At 40.9% G+C, this 26,118-nt stretch overlaps 1 protein-coding gene across 2 annotated transcripts in view; it reads right to left on the bottom strand.

Moving 5' to 3' along the window:
* Positions 1 to 1,764: 1,764 nt before the first annotated feature.
* Positions 1,765 to 26,118, bottom strand: part of Rop (Syntaxin-binding protein Rop) — a 57,306-nt gene continuing 32,952 nt past the window's right edge. Inside the window, exons 3-14 of one of the 2 annotated variants that reach the window (XM_080267800.1) lie at positions 15,681 to 15,818; positions 14,928 to 15,083; positions 14,167 to 14,270; positions 13,124 to 13,263; positions 11,020 to 11,200; positions 9,704 to 9,872; positions 9,012 to 9,224; positions 8,561 to 8,781; positions 7,011 to 7,204; positions 5,127 to 5,186; positions 4,714 to 4,865; positions 1,765 to 2,317 (exon numbers count right to left, since the gene is read on the bottom strand). In XM_080267800.1, the coding sequence (XP_080123926.1) occupies positions 2,259 to 2,317; positions 4,714 to 4,865; positions 5,127 to 5,186; positions 7,011 to 7,204; positions 8,561 to 8,781; positions 9,012 to 9,224; positions 9,704 to 9,872; positions 11,020 to 11,200; positions 13,124 to 13,263; positions 14,167 to 14,270; positions 14,928 to 15,083; positions 15,681 to 15,818 (1,787 nt within the window). In that variant the 3' untranslated portion in view covers positions 1,765 to 2,258. The remainder of the gene's footprint in view (positions 2,318 to 4,713; positions 4,866 to 5,126; positions 5,187 to 7,010; positions 7,205 to 8,560; positions 8,782 to 9,011; positions 9,225 to 9,703; positions 9,873 to 11,019; positions 11,201 to 13,123; positions 13,264 to 14,166; positions 14,271 to 14,927; positions 15,084 to 15,680; positions 15,819 to 26,118) is intronic. The other variant, XM_080267801.1, reaches the window with a different exon arrangement.

Here is a 26,118-nt window from a genome sequence, read left to right as displayed (position 1 = left end):
CTGTACTTTACTATTCAGAATACAGATGCATAATAAATACTCATAAATGCTAGGATGCATGGCATTAGATACAATACCTGCAGTAGTGTCCATATATAAACCTAATGAATAAAGAAAATTTCTACTGCACATGATTTACATGTACTGTATCATTTTACTTTGGTAAATTTAAGACTGATAAGGTAGCACAGCACAAAAAGATGTAAAATGAATAATCTATGGGACCAACTAGTCAGGTGTCATACCCTTGGGCACAGGAAAAACAAGAATATTGCACCCAAGGATTGTTACTAGCTGTTCTGACAGAGAGGGAGTGAAGCCCAGGCAAATATGGTTGGCTTTAGAAAGATTTTTTTTTTATAGATTGCATATGGAGAGCCCAACTGTGGGATCAGTCAGGCAGGTTTAACCATGACCCAGCACACACCGAGATAAACCAGGTCACAGACAGACTTAACGTGCGTGGTGCAACGAGCAATTTTGAGTTTTGTGCATCTGCTACCTCTCATTATGGTTCCTTCTTTGTTTTTTGCTTTTTTCTTTCAGTGCATATTGCAGAAGACCACTAAGAGAGAATAAAGTCAAAATGGCTCTCTGCATCACAGTTTAATTTTTGCAGCTCCAACCTGCCACCACACAATGAATGATGCTTCCTGATGGTGCACCGCTAATCAGACTAATCAACACGCTTTACCAAGGCTTGTTTGACACATATATATACCTGGTCAAAATCAGTGTTTTCAAGACTAATCATTAAATTATGATATTTAGGGAAGCATACATCTGACAACCTACTGAACTGCTATGGCTGCCACGGACTAAGATTAAACAGTGATTGTACACAAGACTCCATTAGCGATGCACCACAGTACTGAAGTCTGTCGCAAACACTGGCTTGACATCATGGGTTACAAGTATATTACATTATTCTTCTTGTTTTAGATTCAGCAGCCATCTGCCTTTGTGAAATGGTGCCCAGACATCAAGCAAGTCCATGCGGCATTAAGAGGATGCATGGATAAGAGGGATGCAACTAGCACTATACTATAGCATACGAAATATTCTATAATGCTTAAAATGCAGAAAAATTGAACATTAACAGGCAAAGAATCTGGAGCACGACTTCTTCTGTTGCCTCAAATACATGAAGTTGCAAACAGCAGCAAATGTACAACAAAATAACTTACTCTGAATAAAGATAAACTCCTAAGATAAAAAACAAATACTGTAATGCAATAAAATTTTCTCTAAAATAATAGCACAATAAATTATATAATCACAGTAGTAATTACTGAACATGCTGTCATACTACACCACCTGGTTTGTACGGCCATTTCCCTAACTAGCTGTTTCAGAAATTCTAAATAATCTTGCTCATCAATGTAAATCCCAAGCCTCAAACTCCAGGCTCAATGTTTCCCTTTTTCACTTTTAGGTCTAATTGCACTGTATCCACTCTTAAGGTTAGGACACTTACCTAGTATGTCGTGGTGCTTGGGAACTTACATCGGCCCAGCCAACCTCAGGTAAACTCATATTGTGAAGGATATTTAACCTGATCATCCACCCCACCCTCTCCCCTGCCCTCCCCACAGAAAGGCCAAGTGTACTTTGCATTGTCCTGTAATGCCATCCCCTAGCTATAATAAGTTTTCAGAGATAAATGGTGACATTAAGCGACAGCAAATACAGTACTTACATTGCACCACTGTATTCTAATAACAGTCTCTCTAAACTGTAACACAACCTCTGGGAAAAAAAAAAAAAAAAAAAAAAAAAGCAAACGACTAACTGCCACAAGAAGCAACCTCACATAAAAGTGTCTCCCAGCAAAATGTATGAAATTCAAGACTTTGCAACATGCTTAAAATTTTACATGGCATTCTTAGACCAATGACACTGCTTTGTATTTTTATGAACCAAACACTTTACACATGAATCTTAGCTGGGTGATGTTTCGTGCTACACAAGCTTTGCAATCAAACAGGAAGGAGAGCAAGCATGAGGTCAATGATGGGAATTGATGGAGAGAGGGGGGAGGGATCAGGGGTAGGGGTGGCGGTGGAAGGGGAGGGGGAGGAGCGGGGAGAACACGGGGAAGGGGGAGGAGGTGGTGGGGGAGATTTTCTGGAGGAGACAGAGGAAGAAGAGGATGAGGCACAGGAAGAGGAAGAAGAAGGGCAGGAGGAGGAGGTCTTACTGGAGGAGGATTTGGAGGAGGAAGAAGGAGAGGCCGGGTCATGGGGGGGTCATTTGCTTCAGCTGAGATTACGGAGGTCGCTTAAAAATTCCTTTGGCGTCAGGATGTGAGTTGACCCTGTGGAAGAAATACCAATGATTAAACTATACACAAGTTAAATACAAATGGTAACATGGTTAAAACAAACTGTCCATTGGAAGACAAACCCTAAATTTATGAAAATACAGTAATTTATGAGATGTTCACAGTCATCACAGAGTCATCCCTCATTTTTCACTGTTTTGACTTTTTGCCAGATTCAGTTATTCACAAATGAGTAAACCATCTCAAAATACACAAATTTAAGGTGTACTATGGGATGGTTTACCTAAGTTTGTCATTAAATAATCTGAAAATACACATTACACAAGTTGATTCTAATGTCCATTGGTGTCTTGAGGCACAACAATGATTTGTTTTTGTAATCACTGTTGAAATAACAGGCATGGGGTATTTCTTATGGGGTTTCATTATTCCTGGATTTCTGCTGTTCACAAGCATGTCTGTTCCCCATCACCCAAGAAAAATGATGGATTAACATATTCGATTAGCCTTCATTCCACATTATGGTGCTGTCACGTAAGATAGTGAAATCAGATATGTTCTCACTTTGTCCGGTACAATATTAAAGAACCAACCTGTTCTACCCTTTCCAAGTGCTTCAGGTAATATAATTAACCGATAACTGGAGTCAGGATTTCCTCTTTGCAACTAAATAAGAATATGACCATTGGATATCATCATCATATCCCCAAATCCCATACTACAATATGGCTGATGGGATCCAGACACAATACACAGAAAGCAACTAATAATGAGAAGCTATCAACAATGACCAGTGATAGGGTCATACATTCATTCATTAATCATTAGTCATAAAAATTCACAGATCCATTCCATAGGTTATACCATTCACACTTGGCTTCAAAGCATCTGCAGGGAACTTCCATTCCACTGCATTATAACTATTACTATTAATGTGATTCATTCATTCATTCATCATCTAATCCTGAGTTGCCCCATGACGACCATAGGTGTCCAGAGCTAGGCAAGTTGGTCCTGACATTTAAGATGAAAGTGATCAGTCTCACTCATCCCTGAGTGGCATTACATGCACAGTATGCCCCAACCACCCCTTGGATATAAATCTGCACTGGCCCAATCTGACTGGAGCACTTTAATTGCCCACTAAACCACCAGACATCATAATTTGGTTATATGGTTACCACCCAGCATAGTAAATGGTTTCCTGGAGTACAGGAATAATACTAAATATGTTTTGACATGTATCTAGGTACTTCATCATCATCCAGACCTCCTTTTCCACCCAAGGGCAGGGTGACGAGTAGCAATGTACAGACAGCCCAAGTTTGCCCAATTCAATGGGCCATGCTTCCATTCACTCATCAATCAAGCCCCTGGAATCCTGGCTCTATCTGATAAGCCAAAAATCTTTCACCAGATTCTGTACCTTCACATAAATATATCTGATGGTCAATCTAAACGCTGTCACATTAAAAAGGGGTGCCAAATCCCTGACCATGCACTTCTCACAACATTCATCCAGCCAGGTCAATTTCTCGTCAGTCTCCAAGCCTCTCAGACATCCATTCTTCTCTTCCTCACACACTCATTCGCGAAATCCCTCCACCTTCTCCTTGGCCTACCTCGCCTCCTCCCTCCTTCAAATTCACTCAGATATACCTTTTTCACCACTCTATTGTTATCTATTCTCTCCACACGACCATACCATCTCAGTACGTTCTGTTCAATTCTGGTGTCCACAGACTTCCTCACTCTGTCTTTCACGAATCACATTATTTTGTATCCTATCCACTCTCTGTACTCCACATACATTCCTCAGCAGTCCCATCTCCACTGCCCTCTTTCTTGACTTTTCATTTTCATGCCACACCATAGTCTCACACCCATATGGTAAAGCTGGCACTAACCCCCCCCCCTCTCTCTCTCTCTCAGTACTACAGCATAAAAACCATGAACCAAAAACTGCCAGCCACCAACATCAGATATACTGTATATATCATTGCCTGACAGTAGGTAAATGCATTAATCATCTAATATTTTTTAATGATAAATTATACTCACTTTCTATTTTCAAAAAAGTTCATACATAAGTGACATGAAAAAGATTATCTTAAAACAGAATCTTCAACTCTGACAATAAAGTTCCCATGAGATGAGTGACACTTTAATGAGCATCATGTCATGTCCTAAAATAAAATCTCCATACATGTATAAACACCTACAATGTTTGCCACAAAATAACAGGACACTGAGATAAACTAGCCTATATGGGGGATAATAACATAACAAAGCAGCAAAGCGTGGGCTTGATTAATCGGCATGAAGTTACAAATGCAAACGCAAGATGGTATATTCCTGATTACTTGCTACATCAAACATGGCAAACTACAGTATACCACGTAAACAGAACGAGGTAAAATGAAACTTACCAATGATGACCTCCCAGTTCTTCCCAGACTTGGTGACTTCGTAGGCTGTGCGCATCTCAGAGTATGTGATGCCGCCAACCACAAAGAGGATCAGGCGTGGCATGTTTTTGACAGCTGACGCACTTTTCTCCTTGATCCAGTTGTACCGCACACTGAGGAGGAGATTAATTTAATTAGACTTTGAGCTTGATTCTACTTTCCTGGCCTCCACCTCTCCCTCTCTACTTTCATATCCCATTATAAATATTTTTTTTCTTGGCTGCATCCCCTTCCACAAACCAGTACAAAAACAAAATAAACCCAACACCCAACCCAGCATGCCAGCAGTGCCAATACCACACACAACACTGAATATCTATTGCTCCATTATCCAAATTTCACTCAGCAAAGACACATTAACAACATAACCTCACTGAGAGAGATCTGGGAGTGAACCTGCGCCGTGGCCAGCTTCTTGGGAGCTGCAGGGTTCCCTTGAGACAACACAGTAAAGTAAGTAAAATAAACTAAATCAAAAAAAGTAAAGTACATAAAGCAAAGTAAGTAAATGATTCTTTCTTGCAGTCGGCAACACCACAATACCAAACACACATTTAGGTGTCCTAATGAACATTCTCTGTGTGTTTCACACACATTTTTAAAGTGAATTGGTTCCCTAGGGACTGTCATAAACTTTTCTAACTCCTAATCATTACCTCTGTCACTGAATGTGTAGGAGGTTATGTTTCAAATTTGTCACTCTAAATATCTACAAGACTGGGGAAAAATGAAGAGGGGATTGTACCCAAAATCTGTGGGAGAAGTTCCTGTTGGTCCAAGGCCTATAATTCTGTAAATGCACAATAAGAAGAAACAGCTAGGTCTTTCATATACAAGTACGGGGAGCTTTAAATTAACCTGAGAAATGAGACCTGTATCTGCAACTTCTTTCTGGGCTGACCTCTAACATAACCGCGGCTCAGAATAGCCAGAGTACGCACTCTACAAGGCACTTCTCTAATTTTAACTGCTATTACTCTGTTACCTTTGTCCCTTAAATTTAAGATGAAATGAAGGAAGGACCATAATGAAAACTAGTTGGGAGATTCCAACTGACCATTGTAAATTGATCAAATGATTAAGAGACTGAAGACTGGTGAGAGCATATTCTGATGACATGACTGAATGTTGGTGAAAGTATACAGTATTCTGATGACATGACTGAATACTGGTGAAAGTATATTCTGAGGACTCTGCACTAACTATTAATACTGTGCCAGCTCAGGATGATACGGTGGAGGTATATGTTCTACTGAGCAAGCTTCTACAGTAGTTTCTAAATTACCAATACTTTATTTTCATTCCTTTGCTCGGAGACACCATCTCAAAAAACTTCTTCCATGCCTATCTCACTTTCATTTTACATAATACAAAGCATCATACTGGCCAAGCATCTCTTTATATGCACATAATTAATCCCGCTTGCTTCAGGTCACTTCTTTCTATAAAATCCTTGTGTTCAAGATATGAATTACTTTCAATTCATACTCATGAGTAAGTTGGGGGGGGGGGGAAGTGGGCTAGTATACATACATACCTACATATCGTACATCATCTAATCATAAATCTAATATTTTTGATGAACTTAAAAATAGATGATGGAATGTTGAACTGGCTGTACTGCCCTATTTCAAGTCTCATTTGCAATCTTGACCGTATTACTAAAGGCCAAAGTTCTTAGAAACAAATGGTAAATACCTGTAACTCAATTATGTTTAGCAATGCAGGGATAGGCCAACACAAAATTTTAAAAAAATCTAAAAAGACTCTCTTCATTCAACCCACTTGGCAGTAGAAGTTCATCTCATTCAACTCACTCTACAGTACTTTTATTCATCCCTAAAACCAGAAAATTATTTTTCTCTTACCGTAATATCATTTATACATATAGCATTACACTGTGTTATACTGTACTTTGTTATGACATAAAATAATAGACTAGAAGTCACAGAAATGTTCGAAATTATCATTATTTATTTCATAACACTGGCATTGGAAACTGGAAGAAATGGCAAATAAGTTTCATAGGCAGCAGTGACTCTTTAACAGACAATTCTTTCTGCAATATACAATGTGACTTACAATTAAACATATATGAGGGAAAAGAAAACCATGTCAAAGGAAAAAGTAAAACTACAGGGTTGTGGGGCAGACTGCCTGATGGCAGAGGAGAGGATAAGGTGAGGCAGAGGCAATTTATGTGTGACTGCCTCCTTTGGGATTAGGGCATCTGGCAGCTACAGAAAAAAGATAGTTACCTGGATGGAGCAGCTCGTGGCATTGCAGCAGAGCGACCAGCAAGGAAGGGGAAGTGCTTCTCTTCCAGCTTGTTCTCAATAACATCTTCCATGATATCTTTGACAACAGGAGTCCAGCGAGACATCTGGTAAGTCTGCTCAGTGATGCGCTCCTTTCGGGTCACCACATAAGGTTTCCGGGTTCGGTTGCCACCCTGGGAAATGGACATCTCTTTCAGCAATCAGTGCAGTTTGCAAGAAAATAATGGATACTGATAGCATTAAACTTTTCCTGTACTTTATCTTACCTTGACCTAAAACTGCCACCTCTCTATCTTGAATGCAATGCTATAACAACACATTAACACTAGAATGTGATGCTAGTCTACCACAGAATGTGATGCCAGTCACAAAGAGTGTACTAGACAAAGGATGTACAGCTGTGGCATTGTCTTATTCTGTCACTGACCTACGGGAAACACGGTATAGTATAATGCAAAAGAACATACATCTGTGGCAAGGTAAGGTGAAAAGAGTAACTCTTATCAAGCCGTCAGATTCCTAACTCCTAACAGGCAGAAAATACAGAACACTTTACCTTACAGATATAACAGCTTCCTCAGTACTGCACAGACATCTAGAAAACAGTGGCTACTGATAGGATACATTCATCACCATTCATCATCTAATCCTGTGTTTCCCCATGAGAGGCATAGGAGCCTGGGCTCGACAAGTTGGTCCTGACATTCAAGACGAGAGTGACCAGCCTCATTCATCTCTGAGTGGCATTACATGAGCAACAAACTCCAACCAACCCCTGGATATAAACCTGCACAGGCTCAATCAAACTGGAGCATCTTAATGACCCACTAAACCACCAGGTACCATAATCTGGTAATATGGTTACCATCCAGCATAGTAAATGATTTCCTGGTGTACAGGAAATCATTTGGCTTGTCAACCCTAAAAATGTGATAGCTTTTTCATTACAGACAAACAGAAAATACTGGACAATTATTCCTTCCACAATGAATTTAATCTGTATCTGCACCATTTCATATTAGGTTCACTGCAGAACTGGCTCTTCTCCATAAGGGTGAGTGATAGTCATGCTGGCAAAGTATCAACGGGGAATGGGTGTCTGTATGAAGAGTAATGAATGTGAAAGATAAGGTGTTACAATGACTACATCTGTGTATGTTAAGGGCCTATGTTTGTGTGTTAAAAGTCAAAATACTGTATACCACTGGCAGAACAGACAGGTTGCAAACATATGCAAGCACATAAAAAGGCATCCACCAAGGCAATGTGCTTGTTATGTTACTGATCCTGAATTTTAGCAACCTTCTGTGCTCTGAAGTCATATTCACATCACCATCATCATCATCTGGACTTCCCTTCCCACCTTAGGGCAGGGTGAGGAGTAACAACATCCAGACAGCCCAAGTCTGCCTAGATCAATGGGTCATGCTTCCATTCACTCATCATTCAAGCCCCTGGAATCCTGCCTCTATATGATGCGCCAAAAACTTTCACCACATTCTGTAACTTCACACAAGCTTAATACTTACATCAACAACAACATTAACCCCCAGATGTGCCATGTTATTGATGGTATCCTTTTCTGTGGGAGGAATCTGTGCATGTTGCAAGAGTTTTTCCAGGTTCTCATTAGACACTCCATTTTTTGCCAAAATGTAGAGAAGAATGACACGTAGTTTATCTTGATTATCAACATTGGTATCCAGGAGAATTGGTACAATGTTTTTCATATGATCCCTGATTCTTTCACCTGAAATAAAAGATGGGGTTATAATAGCTATGGAAGTCAGCTACAGACGTGAAAATAAGGCATAGGAATCCAACAGCATGAGAACTGCCCATGAAGACATAGTAATAAAATGGAAAGTAAGGGTTAGTTAATAAATCTAATATCTTTAAGGTCTCAGCTCCTAACAATTGATAATTTTGTGTAAATTCTGATGATCGATGGATGGATACATGAAAAGCAAAACCACTTACCCTCAGCATCAACTCCCATAGCTAGATCTTGCTCTACTTTGCAGAGTTTATCAACATAGCCCTGATACTTTTTCATGCATGCCTCTGCCAAATGGATATGTGTGGCATACTTGGAAAGTTCTTTCTGGTACTGAGGCATCTTCTTGATCATCTGCGAGAGATCCTTCATGGAGGTCTTGTCACCTCCCATGTTGCGCTTAGTTGCCATGAACTCTGTGGAGATGAAAAATTTTTTCTTGCAGTTTTGTAATGTCTTTACTGTAATGTTTTGTATCACTGAAACAACAATGAAAGGTTCCCTTACGAGTTGACAGAAAGATTAACAGGTTCTTGAGAAGGTGGTGGGCTGTACATACTTTCTTTACGGTAAATTCCAAACTGAAAATGTCTAGTCTAGGTGCAACTGGATATATTTTAAATAATAATACTAATTTTAAAAACCTAGCTACACTTCCATAAGGAGTTAATAAGATATTCTACACACACACATCCAAGTAATCATCACAGCCATCATCATCCTAACTTATTTTTCCCATCTACAGATAGAAAGAGGCAGGTTATTTATTGAAAAAAAAAAAAAAAAAAAAAAAAAAAAAAAAAAAAAAAAAAAAAAAGAAAGGGGGGGGGGCATGAGAAAGTATGAAAGTGGAGTGTGTGTCTGTGGGGGGGGGGGGGGCAGTTTGGAACCTTACCCTTTGTCTTCTTGGTGATATTCTGGGAGACAACAGCAATGTGGTTGTGCCGAAGCTCTACCCAGAGGTCATCATTCTCGTCCAGCAGGACTTCCTTTTCGCTTTCACCTTGCGTCGCCTCATACTTGTACACATCATTTTCAATGTCAAGCAGGTCATATGCCATGGCCTGCAAGTAACATCAAAATCAGAAGTAACGTACATGAACAACTATCATTCAGCATTTAAGCAGTTATGTACTGTATACATACAGATAAGCAGTTCAGAAGTAAAGACAGACAGCAGAATTTCGATGTTATATGAAATTAACTTCTGCAGTTGCCTTTATTTTTGTGTGTCTTAGTACTGTATCTCATATATATGCAGCTTTTACAGTACACAAAACACAAAATAGTTCTGAGTAATGAATACAGTATTATGTATGACTATTGTGTCTTATAACACCACCATGGGTGAAAAAAATGTCCTCTATTCTTAAATTTTTAGACTAAGGTCATTACAGTGGTCCCCAAGAGTCACAAAGGACAATACAGAACTATAGTATTTCTTACAGTTTACTGTATTGTGTATCATCATCATTCATCTAATCCTGTGCTGCCCCATGAGAAACGTAGAAGCCTGGGGCTAGGCAAGTTGGTCCTGACATTTAAGATGAGAATGGCCAGCCTCATTCATCCCTGGGTGGTATTACATGAGCAATAAACTCCAACCACCCCTTGGATATAAACCTGCACCGGCTCAATCCGACTGGAGCGCTTTAATTACCCTCGAAACCACCAGGAGCCATAATTTGGTTAAATTGTTACCACCCCATGTAGTAAATGATTTCCTGGTGTAAAGGAAACCTGTTATGTACATAAGAATTAAAAACCTAAGGTTATTTGTAGTACTTTCCATATTAAAATGACAAGGGAGACTCAACTGGCATTCACAAAGCAATAACTAAGGCTCCAACCTTCCTTTCCGATATTCACTAAAATCTTCCCGGCTTACAGTACAGTACAGTACTCATCTTTTAACACATTTCTTTCACTGTTCAGTACCAACTACAGTACTTCCACATTATGTTCCTAAATACTTCCGGTATGATGGCATCTGTTTATTTCATTCTAACAAACCCAGACTATTTTATTCAGCTATGGAAAAGCATCTGTGCTGAACAAGTTAGAGACAATATCCATTAACCTTTCCAGTAACAGGACTTCTTTCTTTAGCCAATACAAGTATTTCCAGGTAATTATATTCATGCTGATGGGGTCAAGTTTGCCAGTCATTGCTCCCTACATCCATTCCCTCTTCCACATTCTTACACTTACCTGGAGTGTGAGTTCATGGAGCAACGGAGAAGTACAGTCAAAGCCTCGATCCAATATGAGCAGCTGGGAACGTGCCTTCTCAGGTCCGTCTCCCATGGAAGGTTCATCTGCCTTGTATCCATCCAGCTTCTGCTGTACCAGCTGAGCCAGTTCTACATTACGCTCAAATTCACCTCGGTACCTTGGGTCACACAGGGTTAAGTAAGGTCAATTTCAGATGAAGTAAGATCTGTGACTTCTGGTTTTGTGGATTATGAATTTAATGAATAAACAGTGTAATGAAAACATTTACATACAAAAGGATAAAGCTCTTAAATCACCGGACTGCTAAACTGAAAAGCTTATTCTTTACCATGAACCAAATGTGTATGTGCAAAGTATCAGAACAAATCTAGAGTTGGTCTGGTTACTGATAAACAGTGCTTGAAAGCTGCGATGCAGCACAGGGGCTTGGGGAGAGGGGGATGACATAGACCACCGAAAATCGATAGACTCTGTCTTCACCACATGCTTAACCCTCCATACAACAGGGGATACAAATATTCCCTAAGGACAAAAACTCAGTGACAAACTGTATGAGAGAGATGAATAGATTCAAAACCTACACTCTTACCAAACACTTTGCTATCAAATTTGTTTGGTTTAGACAATGTTTTCACTACTGAAGAACTTGAAATAGATCATATTTAAGAGCTGAAAGACTGAAAGCGCTGTAAATCTCACCTTTAATCAGGCATGAAAATCTGAGGCTAAAAATGGCAGTGATATTTTCAGCCTTAAATTTTCATGCTGCATTATGGAAGTTGGAGAATGTTCATTAACATCTCTGCACCAAAGATGTAGTGGTCAAGTCTTCATCTCTTTATGTCTGTTTACTGGACCGTGAAAAATCTAATGAAAGGCTCATACTGTAAAATGTGTCAGTATATTCAGATTAAGTGCTTAAATCCTTGTGAAAGTGCATCAAAATATGACACAGTTATAATTTTAATAACAAATAAATAACAGTACAGGTACAGTATAGACCATTTAAGGTAAACCTAAGCAATAAGGAGACTGGTGTCCACACAACGTACAATGTTGACATAAATCACCTTGTACAACTGTTCTATATTACACACGTATCTCCTTTGACTGTAGTTTTAGTCTGGAGGATGTCTATTGGTGATGAAAAAAACGTTTGGACAGCTAAAAAAAAAACTATGGTTACCATATTTGCATGCAGTCAGCTGGTACATGGCAGCAGATGAATACAGATGAACTTTATGTGGGTGGCTTAGTAATATGAAGGAGCCAGTTATAGCCCTGTTCTGCATACAGAATTAACCCACTGAATCCAGTGACACACTTCCTGCTTTAATCTAGCTACTATCAGATGATTTTATTAGCTTAGGAAAGAATTTTCAAACTGGAAAGGTTAAATATAGCCCTCCTTGGCTCTTTCAGTATGAGATGTCTTTCCTAAACTTAAGTTGTCTGGCAGAATAAAGAATGAAGAGAAAAATATTGTACATCATCAGTGTCAAAGGGTAAAAACTTCCAAAGCTAAATACTGTGGAGGTTTATCAATAATATAAAGCTATCACTAACATCAGTCAGTCTACTATCCTTAAATGTTATGAACTACACAGACCAGCCTTCAGCCCTACAACTAAAGAAGAAGAAAAATGACCAGCTGTGACAGTAAGTGCTTGGTATAAACCAGATACATGTATTTTAACATTTAAACCAGATACATGTATTTTAACATTATATAACATTATATTCTGTTATAATTTCACAGCAAATAACAGAAAAACTGTCTTCTAAATTTCCATGCTATCTTGGAACACATCACCAACATTCATCACGGACTTACTGTATTGGAAGTGTTGAGGACAAACACCTCCATTAGGTGACACACGTATAACCTGGGTGACTTTGCTGCCCAGTTATAGGTATGTTGCTCAGCTCTCTCTCTGTTCCCCCAAAGGTGGGTGGTGAACTGCAGGAAAAGAGCAATTTCAGCCTGCAGTCCACTGGGTTCACATTCAGGTAAGCCTGGGGATACAACAACAACAAAAACTGTGCTGAAAACAGGCACCTTTATCTCCATTCTACCCACCTGACAGCCGGGTATTCTCCCAAACAAGCACAAACGGTGGCAATCTGCTCAGCCATGCGTTCCAGTGTGCCCTGTCGTGATGAAGCTTGTGACGGGCTGTAGTATGATGGGAATGCCTTGGGGAAATCCAACGAGAACACCTGTAAGAAAAATAACAACATGAGGGGAATGTAGGGAGATGGAAGGGTGGGAGTGTTGGTGAAGGAAGTGATTGCAATGATAGATGAATAAGCATGACTGAAATAGTGAAGGATGCAAGTGAGATGGTGAAGGAAGGAGGGAGGAAGACTGGGAAATATGAAAAGAAAAAAAAAAAAATAACAAGAAAAATGGGGAAAATGGTATAAACTACCATCATCATCCCACCAAATTTTCACACCAAAGGCTGTATCCACACCCAAGGCTTGCTGGCATGGGTGAATGTTCTGCAACACTGTAACCCACAGACATCCTCATTAGCACCCATCTGCATCCAGTAGGACCACTTGTATGGGTTACAATGATGCAAAACTGCTGCCTGCTCCTGCCCGCACCAGCAAGCATTTGGCGTGGACCAAACCTATGAAATGCCCAAGGAAGGACCCAGACAGTGTATGGAAGTGGGATGTTAGACTACAGATTTAGATACAAATATGTTAATAAAATATCTTAAAATCAATTTAAGAAAAAAACTACTGGTATTTCAAATGTAGTTAGCTATTTCCTTCTTTCACCTCCAATGTGAAGATCCTTTCCTTACCTAAAACATATCCTAATTAGAAATCATCTTTTTGATGTTCCCTGTTAAGCTTATGCAAATTACTGAAAGTACCTATCAAAGTTCTCTTGCTACCTAAGCAGCAAATATGCCAGTTTCCTCCAATTTACAGTACAGTATCAGCTGCATGGCATAGCTTGTGATATTTTACACCACATCTTTGATCTATAGTAAGGATTGTCTGAATTGCTACTCTTTACTCAATATATACACTACAATACTACTATTAAAAAAACAAACAAGCAACACACAACAAAGTTTCAATACAAAAATCCATCTTCCTCACCTGGCACTCATATGGCAAGAAGGCAATGTTGATTTCCTTGAGAGTCTTGATGTATTTGGCAACGTGCTGTTTACACAACTCATTGAACAGCTCGTTTGGGCAAGCTATCAGAATGATACAGAATATGTGTAAGCACACAAAAGATATCCATGAATTATACAAATATCAATATGAAACAACAAACAGCACAAAATAAAGATTACATACCATGCAAACTACAGTACAGTATACACATATATAAGGTGATTTAATAAACATCATTAAAACACAGGTCCTATGTGTACATACCGTATGCTATACACTAAATCTTTTACCACCTGCAGCTTTAGCTATTGTAAATTACGCATGGAAGATTTTTCCGCCTGCTCTGACACTCTAATATTAATATGTGGTTTTTATTAAAATACTGTATAAACTAACGGGACTTGATCATGGACCTAATTTATAATCCATTCACTTCCAGATGCCTCCCTTTTACTGATAACAAATTGTCTGTCATAAGCCAAGATATATGAAACGGAAGGGATTAAATGTACCACATACTGAAGCTAGTGGTAAACAGGGTGTTCATTAAATCATGGAATCTATATAAACATGTTCACAATGTGACCTGGAATTTCATTACATATTCTTCAACCCACATCCACTGCAAATACTGTACATACCAGTAGGAAAAAAAAAAAAAAAATCAATAAGCCAAACATAAGGTTTGATGGGGAGAGGAAAATATTAAAGCAGATCCCAACTACATACATACTTACTCTCTGTAAAATAGACATGACAGTTTTTGTATTTGGCTTTGTTGGCTGTGATGAAGTCTTGTTCAAGGCCGCTTATAGACATTTTGGTGGGCTGAATGAGGTAGATGGCTTCCAGTGCTGGTAGGGGCTCTCTGCTCTTGTTGATGTCCTCCACAACTAAAACAGGTAAGTGAATTTTTAAAGAAATAGAATGGAATGAAAGTATCTGACAGTAACTGGAATGAACAGGACATCATCTGATGTGGGTAAGCTTAATCAAATCATCTGAAAATACTCAAATTAAAACTATCTATCTATCTATTGCCAGACGCCTCAATCCTGTAAAGGGTGGCCACGGACAAATCGCCTCAATGTCACCCTGTCCAATGTCACTTCTCTGCCTTGCTCCCATCTCACACTCCCCCTCTCTCATATATCTCTCCATTCCATCCTTCCACCTAATCCTCGGCCTCCCCCTCCCTCTCCAGCCCTCAACAAACAAACACATAAACCATCATATTAAACAGGTTCATCACATATAGTAACAAGAAAAATAACAATACAGTAACAATAACAATAATAATAATAATAAAAATAATAATAATAAATACAATAACAACAACAATACTGCTAGTTCTGCTGCTACCACTACTACTACAAAAACGACTGTTACTGGGTACTACTGTTTCTACTACTACTGCAACTACAACCACTAATAATAATAATAATAATAATAATAACAATAACTGCATAATAATAATAAAGAACACTGACTGGTGATGCCCTCTGCTGAGATCTCATGCATCTTAAGGCACGTGGAGACCATCCGCATGGCCAACTGATCCACCACCAGCACACGCCAGTCCGTGCTGGCCGATTTCTTCTTCGACCGTATCACCTCATTCATAATCTCTGAAAAATTCAAAGTGGAAAAAAGTTAGCTTTGGCCAATTTGGCCATGTGGTCATCATTATCATCACTTTTATTATGGCATATCACAATGTCACATTATCATTACACCACACCACAATACACTGCATTTCATCACATTGCATCATATGATTATCAATGATACCATCATCCTCATTACTGTTACCAGTACCATTACCACCACCAACACTAATCATCATCATCATCATCATATTACATTACTACCATTACATCCACATCACCATTATCATCATCATCATCATCCTATTTTCCACATAGAAACATGATCAGGAAGATCCAAACATTGCAAAAGGAAAACACAAAACAGAACTATTAAGGGAATGCCCAGCCAAAATAACTGGTAATAATGTCGCCAACCAAGAATAGTGTGAGCAGTGAAAAATAACAATGTCCTGGAAAAGAAGCAGGGTCTAGACAGTAAAAGAACGATCTAGAGGGAAATAGCTGAGGCTAATGGATGTGTCTAGAGGGGAGTAGTTTTAAGTCTCGAGAGGAAATACTGGGTCAAGAGGGAAATACATGAGTCTAGAGGGGAAGAGCTGAGTCAAAAGGGGAAGAGCTAAGTCAAAAGGGGAACAGAGGGGTCTAATGGAGAATAGCTGGGTCCAGAGAAATACAGATGAACCTAAATAGATGGATCTAGAAGTAAATACAGTAAATGGATATAGAGAGAAACAGATGGGTCTAAATGGAAATAGACTGGTAATGATGGAAACAGATGGGTCTAAACGGAAACAGATGGGTCTAAATGGAAACAGATGAATCTAAAGGGAAACAGATAAGTCTAGTCAGTGGGTAGTATCTTGGGGGAACTGTTGGGTGTAGAAGGGAAATAGCTGCATCTAGTGAGGATATCATAAATGCTGAAGGCAACGGGTGGGATCTGGGGAGGGGAGAAGGGGGGAGGGATAATCTACATGCAAGAGTTAATATCCAGCCAAGTGAAACAAGGCCAGAAGGGAGAGTATGGAGCAAGGCAGGGCAGGGGGAGCAAGAGGGGGTGAGTAATAATGTGCAATGGTTCAAGCTGTGATATAAATGGTTTCTGGGAAGCGGGGAGCAATGCGGTGAGGAGTAATAACCTGTATATCCTAAGCATGTAGTCATGTCCTGGGGTTGTATACATGAACTTTATTTAGTTTAAACAGTTTTTAAGACTGACTGACTTTACTGTCTCATTTGCCCACTGAACTACCACATAACAATGAGGCTGGAGTGACTACTAAAGTACTATTGTCTCAGCAACCCCAGGCTCATCTGGGCAAGAGCTCAGTAGACTGCATGTTTAAGTTGCCTTTCTGCAATCTACAGTATGGGGAAGTAAATGAGGGACACTTGTATAACCAGGTACTGGTGCTGTCTAGTTATATCGGTGCAACCACATAAAGACATTCCATTCCACCACTGAGCATTTACACTGAAAAAAGGATCCTTACAAAATTAACTTTGTGGAGATTTCTTAAATAGCCAGCTAAGCTTCTTTATAATTACAGGTACTGCCACTGGAGTGTACTGTACTGGTGAATTATGTTCTGCAGTTTCCTACCATTAAGGATACAAATTCTTCAGGAGTGATGACCATGTGTAGTTTCTGCAGCATGTCCTCAGGTTATAACTTTCAAGCAAGTACTGTTCTACAGCTTGCTACCACACATTTTGTGTGTGTGTGTGTGTGTGTGTGTGTGTGTGTGTGTGTGTGTGTGTGTGTGTGTGTGTGTGTGTGTGTGTGTGTGTGTGTGTGTGCGTGTGTCACAAGCGCAAACGGTTGTGTAATGAAGGAAACACAATATGCGTCCCATCCAAGCAAGAACAGACAACACTGCAACTTGTTCATTTCAAGATGCCAGACATACTAGGTCAAAAAAAAAAAAAAAGGAGGGGGGAGGGGCAACAATCCACATCACATGAGGTCATCACAAGGGAATGTCCAATAGTGGAGACAATTGTGGACTCTTTTATGGACATCCTGAGGCACTGATGATCCCAAATACTTTAATGAAATTCTGAACATCGATGTGGTAGGTCTTGGCACTACACTTGTTCACCTAATGTACACTAACTGAAGAGTGTGTTTTACAGCACAAATCGGAGTATTCTCAGTGTAATGGAAGCAATGAAATGGATTAGCAAGGGTGGTTATTGAGTTAAGGTCCTTCTGTTCCCTATAGGCTGTGTGATATATGATTTCCAGCTCTCCATCTCCAGTTTCAACACTCCATTCGGTGACGTAATTTCTGGTGTATTCTTGCAGCCGAGAGAGAGAGAGAGAGAGAGACCCTGCAATGAAACGTTCTGCTTAACCTTACAACCATTTCCTCCCTGGTTTTCCCTATAGTTATTACCTTGAACTTTCCCTTCCATAAGTGTTTATTTGAAGGCGTCATTACTGTACAAATGGGCGAAATTTTACCCACTCATAAATAGAGTTTCCCTAATATTTTCTATCACGTTATAATTTCTTCTTTAATCTACTGAAATCGCCTCCTTTATCTTTAACACATAGAGTACCAAGTTCATCCTTTATCTAGTGTGTTTGTGCTTTATTATATTCCAGGCCACTGACGACATGCCTCCCCCCCTCCCCCGTGTGTGTGTGTGTGTGTGTGTGTGTGTGTGTGTGTGTGTGTGTGTGTCTATGTCTGTGTGTGTTACTAATTAAATAACAGCCAAAGCAATAAAAAAAAAAACTACCCCCCCCCCTCTCTCTCTCTTTTCCGTATGTCAAGGACAGACGAAGCCACTCTACTTCCAATCCATAACTACCTCATAATCCTGCCAAATCCCAAGAGAGGCCAAATAATAAATTCAGCCGAGTTCCAACCCAACCAGTTCTCCATCAGTGTAAAATAATGACTGGAATGGAAGACGGCTGGAACCATACCAAAAGATGGATGATGATGATGATGATGATGATGATGTTGGTGATGGTGGAGGTGGTGGTGATGATGACGGTGGTGGTGGTGGCGATTGTGTTTTTATACATGGAAGAAGGAACCAAAGGCCAGAAGCATGTAAGACTGTTCCAAGGGGAAAAAAAAAAAAACAAGATAACATAGAGCCAATTTCAAGATCTGTTCATTTCGAGATGCCTGGACAAACTGCATTTGAAACACAGGAGATCATAGACAGCAGGAAATACAGATGGAGGAAGACAGTTCCTGTGTTGACATGTTGCACACATGAAGGACTGGGAGTAACGGTTAACTCTTGCACTAGAGAGAAGGACAGAAAAGGGATGAGAGCTTGCTGCTATGATAGACGGGTGCTACGCGCCCGCCGTAGTGGTGGAAAGATGCATGCAGACAGTTAAGAGGAGCAGTGACCATCGTAGCAGCGATAGAAAAGAGATAACGATGCAACAGAGCTTTTTAGTAATCCACATCAATCCCTTTCTTACGGGATATAGGACTCGAATCGTCTTCCAGGCCAAAAATGTCCCCTGGAAATACAGTCTTCTAAATACGTGAAGTAACTAATACAAGCAAGGACGGCGGTTAACGATCCTACTCGGTCCCCTAACCACTCTTCGATCCCTCTCCTTCAGGATAAAGGACACGAATCATCTTCCAGGCCAGAAATACACTCCTAAAATCAGCCTATCTTTTAGAAATGCGAAGAAATTAATAAACACTATGAAAGGCTGCTATCTACCCTCTTCAGCTCTTCCATGACTAGAGGAAACAACTCTTTCCAGAATATAAAAGAACCACTGCGCTACAAACACCGAGTAATGTCATGAACAAACAAAATAATAACCTACTTCAGTCACTCTCACCTAAAAGGGAAACAAATTATCTTACAGAACTACCCAACAAATCAGGCAATCTTCTTTATAACGGAAGAAATGCGGAGTACATGATTGGTAAGAGAAGGTAAGCGATGGTGTCTCTTTTCAGTGTCAGCCACGACGCAAGAGACTAATCTTCCAGGCCAGAACTATCCACAACCCAACGAATATAGAAATGTTGAGTTGAGAATGCCATAAAGGGCCGCCCAAATCATAACAAAAGGATGATGGTGGTAAAAGAACTTCATAATTATCCTCTTTGGTCTCTACCACAAAAATAAATCTTCACCCACGCCAGACCCGTATTAAAAAAAAAAGACCAATCCTTTAGAGATGAAGAGTAATGAATGGAAGGGCAAACTGAAACCAAAAGGCGAATGGCAGTGGTTGCAGAGCTTTATGATATCCCTCTTCGGTCTCTTCCCAATAAGAACAATCCAAAAAACAGCCAAACCTCCAGAAATTACGATTGCATTGGTAGGGCGGACTGAAGCCATTACAAGAGGTGGATGACAGTGACTGCAGACACAATTTATCATCTTCAGTCTCTTCCACGACAGTAGACGCAAATTTTCTTCCAAGCCAGAAGTACCCCCAAACCCAACTAATCCTCTAGAAATGGTGAGCAATAAACGCAGGGAAGGGCTGGCTTGAACCATAACAAAAGGACGGGTAGCTATAGTCTTTTAGTGGCTCCTCTTTGCTCTATCTTCTAAGACAGAGGAAACAATCCATGCCATAACTATCCCCACATGACAAGCAATCCTCTAGAAATGCTGAATAACGAATGCATGGGAAGGCGGCCTGGATGGCTGTGGTATCAAGCCTTTATTGTATAATAACCCTCTTCGATCTCTTCCAGGGCAGACGAAACGAATCTTCGATGCCAGAACTGCCCCCCGAATACAAGATATCCTCTAGAAATGCGGAATAATGAATGCAACGGAGGACTGGCTGGAACCATAACAAAGGCTGGGTGGTGGTGGTGGTGGTGGTGGTGGAGCCGTGACGTCACGTCGTCTGGCGGGCCCTGACGTCACAGTGAAGCCCAACTCCCCTCCGTCCCCCCCTGGCACACCGTCCACCCGCCGCCGGTCAGTCTGCGTAGTTTGCTATTGCGTCATACATGTTTACAGGTAAACATCTATATATACGAGGCACTGACGCTATCTAATGCATAAATCCAACTATATTATAAAGACAACGATGCCAACTGATCACTCAACACGTACACTTTTAACTCTGTAAGCTCCGGAGACATTTTATTATTATTATTATTATTATTATTATTATTATTACCATTTCTTATTATTATTATGATGATTTTTATTATTATTATTATTTGGGATTACGCTAGATAATTTTACTCCCGAATGGATATCCTTCTTAAGTGTAGGAAATCAGAATTATCCCGATTAATTCTTCGAAACCTCAGCTGACGATTAATATACTTTACACTACTTAACGCCAGTCGATTCTCCTCTCCGTTGCGAACTTTCCAAGGGATAAAATAATTTCGTTTCGACAATGCCAAGACGAATAACAAACAATGAATCCAAACACAGAAAATGAATCCAAATACACAAACAATGAATCCAAATACACAGACAATATACGGTTGGCCTTCATTAAAAGTCCAACAGGCGTGAGCGACGAGTCAGGGGCAAAACAATAGGGGATGGAGCGGAAGTCGATGTGGGAGGAGGGTGAGGTGGTAAGGACGGATGAGGGTAAGGTGGAGTGGAGAATATCACGGTGGATCGAAGGGTGGATGAAAAGTGGTGGTGAAGCAGTGGAGTCGCTGGAATGAAAGGATGCAAGGAAAGAAAGGAAGAAGGAAGGAAGAGCGGAAGAAAGGACGAATGGTGGAAAGGATTAAATGAATGAAAGAAAGGAAGGAAGGAAATGTGGAAAAAGGCAGGGAGGGACCTGCGTGGGGAGGGCGAGTAAGTGGAGTGGATTAAAGGGAAAGGAGGTGGAGGAGTGTGGAGAGCCTCCGAGTGGACTGAAGAGTGGAGCAAGAGTGGTGCTGGTGCATTGGAGTGGCAAAAACATGGAAGGAAAGAAGGAAGGCGGGAGGGAATCAAAGCAAGCAAGCAAAGATGGATGGATGGATGACAGAAAGACAAGGGAGGAATGGGGAGGGGGGAGAAGGGAAGGAGGGGATGGGGTGGAGGGGTCGATGGTAAGTGGAGTGAGACAAGAGGAGAGGAGAGTGAAGAGCTTTAGAGCATCCTAAAGAGATGAGCCGGAGTGATGGTGGTGCAGTAGAGTGGCAGGGAAGGAAGGAAGGAAGAAAAAGAATATGAAAAGAAAAAAAAGGAAGGGAGGGAGAAGGGAAAGAAGAAAGAAGAAGGGAAGGAAGGAAGAAACGAAGGAAAGGAGTGAATGAATCAAAGAAGGGTGGGTGGGAAGGAAGGAATTAAAAAAAAAAAAAGAGCGAGGGAAGGAAGGAAAGAATGGAAAGTGAAGGTGAAAGAAATAAGGATAGGGAAGAATGAAGGAGAAGGAGGAGGAGGAGGAGGAGGAGGAGGGGGAGGAGGAGGAGGAGGAGGAGGAAAGTGGAAAGCCTCTAAGTGGATTCAAGAGTGTAGCAGAATGGAGTGGCAACAAGACGGAGGTGGAGGAAGGTGGTGGGGGATGGAGGGAGGGAGTGGAGGAGGATGGGAACGGGGAAAGGAGGGAAAGGGGTGAGGGTAAGTGGGATGGGCTGGTGTAGTCATGGTCTATAGTCTCTTTCCAGGTCTTGTGGAGTTTCACACTAAATAATAAAGGAAAATAATGCAAAGGTGGCAATGGAGGCTTTGTGGCACCATTCTCATACCAAATTATTGTCTGCATCCGGTTATTGTCATACATATTCTTAATTAACATACTTCAGCTCAGTAACGTACAAAAAGAGAGAGTGAGAAAAAGTGTAATACGTAAAATAAATCGAAAAGGAAAATATGTCACGAAGCCTCCCACTGCCACTTGAAATCCGACCCAAAATTCCAACCCACTTCAGTATACCCGATCAGTTCAGCAGGATGTCCTTACGTTCCGACACAGTTTAGGAAAAAAAAAAAAAGTGTAATATGCAAACTAAATCGCCAAGGAAAATATGCCACGAAGCTTCCCATGCCACTCATTTACGTCCCGAGTTTGTTTTACAGAATGCAGAGTAACCACCGACCTCGATTACTGAATGAAGGGGGTGTGGGTGGTGAGGGAGTGGTGTGCGAAAAGAGGGAAAGGAGGAAAAGGAACTGGGGATGGGAAAAGGGTAGGAAAACTGGGGGATGGCAAAGGTGTACGGAAGGGAAAGGAAAAAAGGGAGTAGATGATGGAAAGGGGTAGACAGGTGAGGGAAAAAGAGTAGACAGGTGAGAGAAAAGCAGATAGGTAGGGAGAGGAAAGAGTAGACAGGTGGAGAAAGGGAAAAGAGTAGACAGGTGGAGAAAGGGAAAAGAGTAGACAGGTGGAGAAAGGGAAAAAAGAGTAGACAGGTGGAGAAAGGTAAAAGAGTAGACAGGTGGAGAAAGGGAAAAGAGTAGACAGGTGGAGAAAGGGAAAAGAGTAGACAGGTGGAGAAAGGGAAAAGAGTAGACAGGTGGAGAAAGGGAAAAGAGTAGATAGGTGGAGAAATGGAAGAGTAGACAGATGGAGAAAGGTAAAAGAGTAGACAGGTGGAGAAAGGGAAAAGAGTAGACAGGTGGAGAAAGGGAAAAGAGAAGATAGGTGGAGTAATGGAAGAGTAGACAGGTGGAGAAAGGGAAATGAGTAGACAGGTGGAGAAAGGGAAAAGAGTAGACAGGTGGAGAAAGGGAAAAGAGTAGACAGGTGGAGAAAGGGAAAAGAGTAGACAAGTGGAGAAAGGGAAAAGTAGACAGATGGAGAAAGGTAAAAGAGTAGATGGGTGGTGAAAGGGAAAAAGGTAGACAGGTGGAGAGGGGGAAATGAGTAGATAAGTGGAGAAGGGGAAGACAGCTGATGATGGAGGGGAAAAGAGTAGAGAGGTGGAGAAAGAGGAATTTAAAAAAAAAATAGGGAACATGGAAATGACAAAGGAAGAAGCAGTAGGCGAAATGCAATAGGAAAAAGAAAATTCAGTCCAGAAACTGTGAGAAGGAAAAGGGAAAAGCAGAGGCACTGGGGAAGGGAAAATAGAAACTGGAGTCAAGGGTAGGGAGAGACAAAGCATATAAAAAGAAAAAAAAAACTGAAAATGGGTAGAAAAAAATGTATAAGGAAAAATACAAAAAATATGAAAAAAAAAAAAAAAAAAAAAAAAAAACGGCAACCGAGAGAGGAAAGACGGTATGAGGTGGAGCAGAGGAGGATGTTTAATGTGGACGTTAAGTGGAGTGGAAGAGGACGTGAGTGGGCAGAACGACAGGAAGGTGGAAAGTACATGGGGTGCAGGAAGGGAGAGGGTGAGGTCGTGTATGATGAAAGGAAAGTGGAGTAAAAGTGGATGTGATGCTGCCGGTGGAATGGACAAGGACATGATAGGGCTGTGTGGGAGAGAGGTGGAAAGTGGAGAATGTGGAGGAAGAGGAAGGGGGGATGTAAAGAGACAGGAGAGCACAGTGGGGGAAAACTGAACCTGTGTTGTTGGCAGTGGGGTGGGGTGGGGTGGTGTGGGATGGGATGGGGTGGGGTGGAGTGGAGTGGAAGGGGCGGGTGAAAACAGAGAGGAACAGTCAGCCAGTATGAAGCAGAGCCCTAAGTTAGAGTTACGAGGTGGAAGGGTTACTAACAAGCGAGGTGGAAGAGTTAGTAACGTTTCAGGTGGGCGTAGTAGAGTTGCAGCCTCTTCTGAAACTGATCCCGATACACTGAGGGCTGAGGCTGCCTTTCTTCCGCAAGCTGCCACCATCACCATTTCGGGAGATAGGGAGGGGATAAAGGGACGTTTGTATTAATGGGCAGCTCCACCGCCTCGTTATATCGCTACCGCCACGTGAAGACACCCCTCTCCAGCACCTTCGAGTGGGGTGGAGGGGGGGAGGGAGAGAGAGAGAAGAGTGAAGTGAGCAAAACGAGGAGGAAACATTGGACGTGATGTTACCGTTAGACTGACGTTAAGTGAAGTGAGGAGGTGGGGGAGAGGGAGATGAAGTGGAGGAGTTAGGCATGAAATGGAGCGGATCGGGGAAGGAGGAAGGGAGCGAGAGATATGAGTGAAGTGAGTAAAACGAGGAGGAAACATTGGAAGTGATCTTGATGTTAAACTTACGTGAAGTGGAGGTGGTGGGGAAGAGGGGATGAAATGGAGGAATTAGGAAGGTAATAAGAAGTGGAAGAAATCTGGAAGGAAAACCAGAGTGAGGTTTCGTGGTGGAAGTTAAGGTGGAATAGATGGGGCAGGTGACATACAGTGGAGGCAAGGTAAATGGAGTGGAAAGGTCAGGTAAGGTATTAAGAAGTGATAAAATACACAGTGGAGCCAGAGGTGTAATGGAAGAGGAGTGGAGAAAGCAGGTGAAGCAAAGTGGAGACAGGTGGAACAGAGGAGAGATAAGGTACCGTTAAAGTAAAACGAGGTGGAAGTGGAGTGGGGAGAAAGTGGAAGTGGAGGGAGTGGTAGAGGTGTTTTGGTGGTGGTGAGACTCGTCAAAATAAGGTAAACGAAGTGGGGACTGGAAGACGTGGAGGGTGTGAAGTGGAAGTGGTGGAGGGAGTGAAGTGGTGGCGGTGGTGGTGGTGGTGGTGGTGCGACTCTTCAGTATAGGTAATCAATGACAAAGTGTGCACAAGCCATTGTTACCCGGGCTCACATGTGCTTCAAACCAACACCATCCTCACAATAACACACACACACACACACACACACACACACACACACACACACACACACACTCTTATTAAACCGGACCACATGTGCTTCTTACCAACACCAAGATCACACAAAATAAACGCACAAAACACTTCACACACACACACACACACACACACACACACACACACACCCAGAATGGAACACGAGGCTAGGAAGGGCGACTACCACACACACACACACACACACACACAAAGTGAAGCACAGGCCAAAGCTAAGAAAACTGTAAAAAAAAAAGTACTATATAACATCTATGCGAAACCAGATAAAAAGTGAGAGCATAAAAAAAATAAAAGAGTAAGGCACATCAAAATCCATCTATAGTTATAAGACGCTGGGAAAGCATAAAAAGACACTCTTGAAACTGACAAAAAAAAAAAAAAATGACAACAAACATCCAAATATGCACAATAATAATAATAATAATAATAATAATACCGGTAATAATAATGATGATGATAACAACAACAATAATAATAATAATAATAATAATAATAATAATAATAATAAACTAATAAGAGCATGGCATCAAAATCTGGTCAATGTTAAATCATACCACTGCAGAAAGAGGACAGGTAAATAAAATGAAAATATTGACGGACTGGATAAAGGCTGTACCAACAAACACGAAAAAAAAAGACTAACAAAACCAA

The sequence above is a fragment of the Coenobita brevimanus genome, chromosome 25 (genome assembly GCF_032717465.1).
Source record: "Coenobita brevimanus isolate Jiangsu-jjx chromosome 25, ASM3271746v2, whole genome shotgun sequence".
NCBI classification, from domain to species: domain Eukaryota; kingdom Metazoa; phylum Arthropoda; class Malacostraca; order Decapoda; family Coenobitidae; genus Coenobita; species Coenobita brevimanus.
This window is presented reverse-complemented; position numbering and strand designations above follow the sequence as displayed.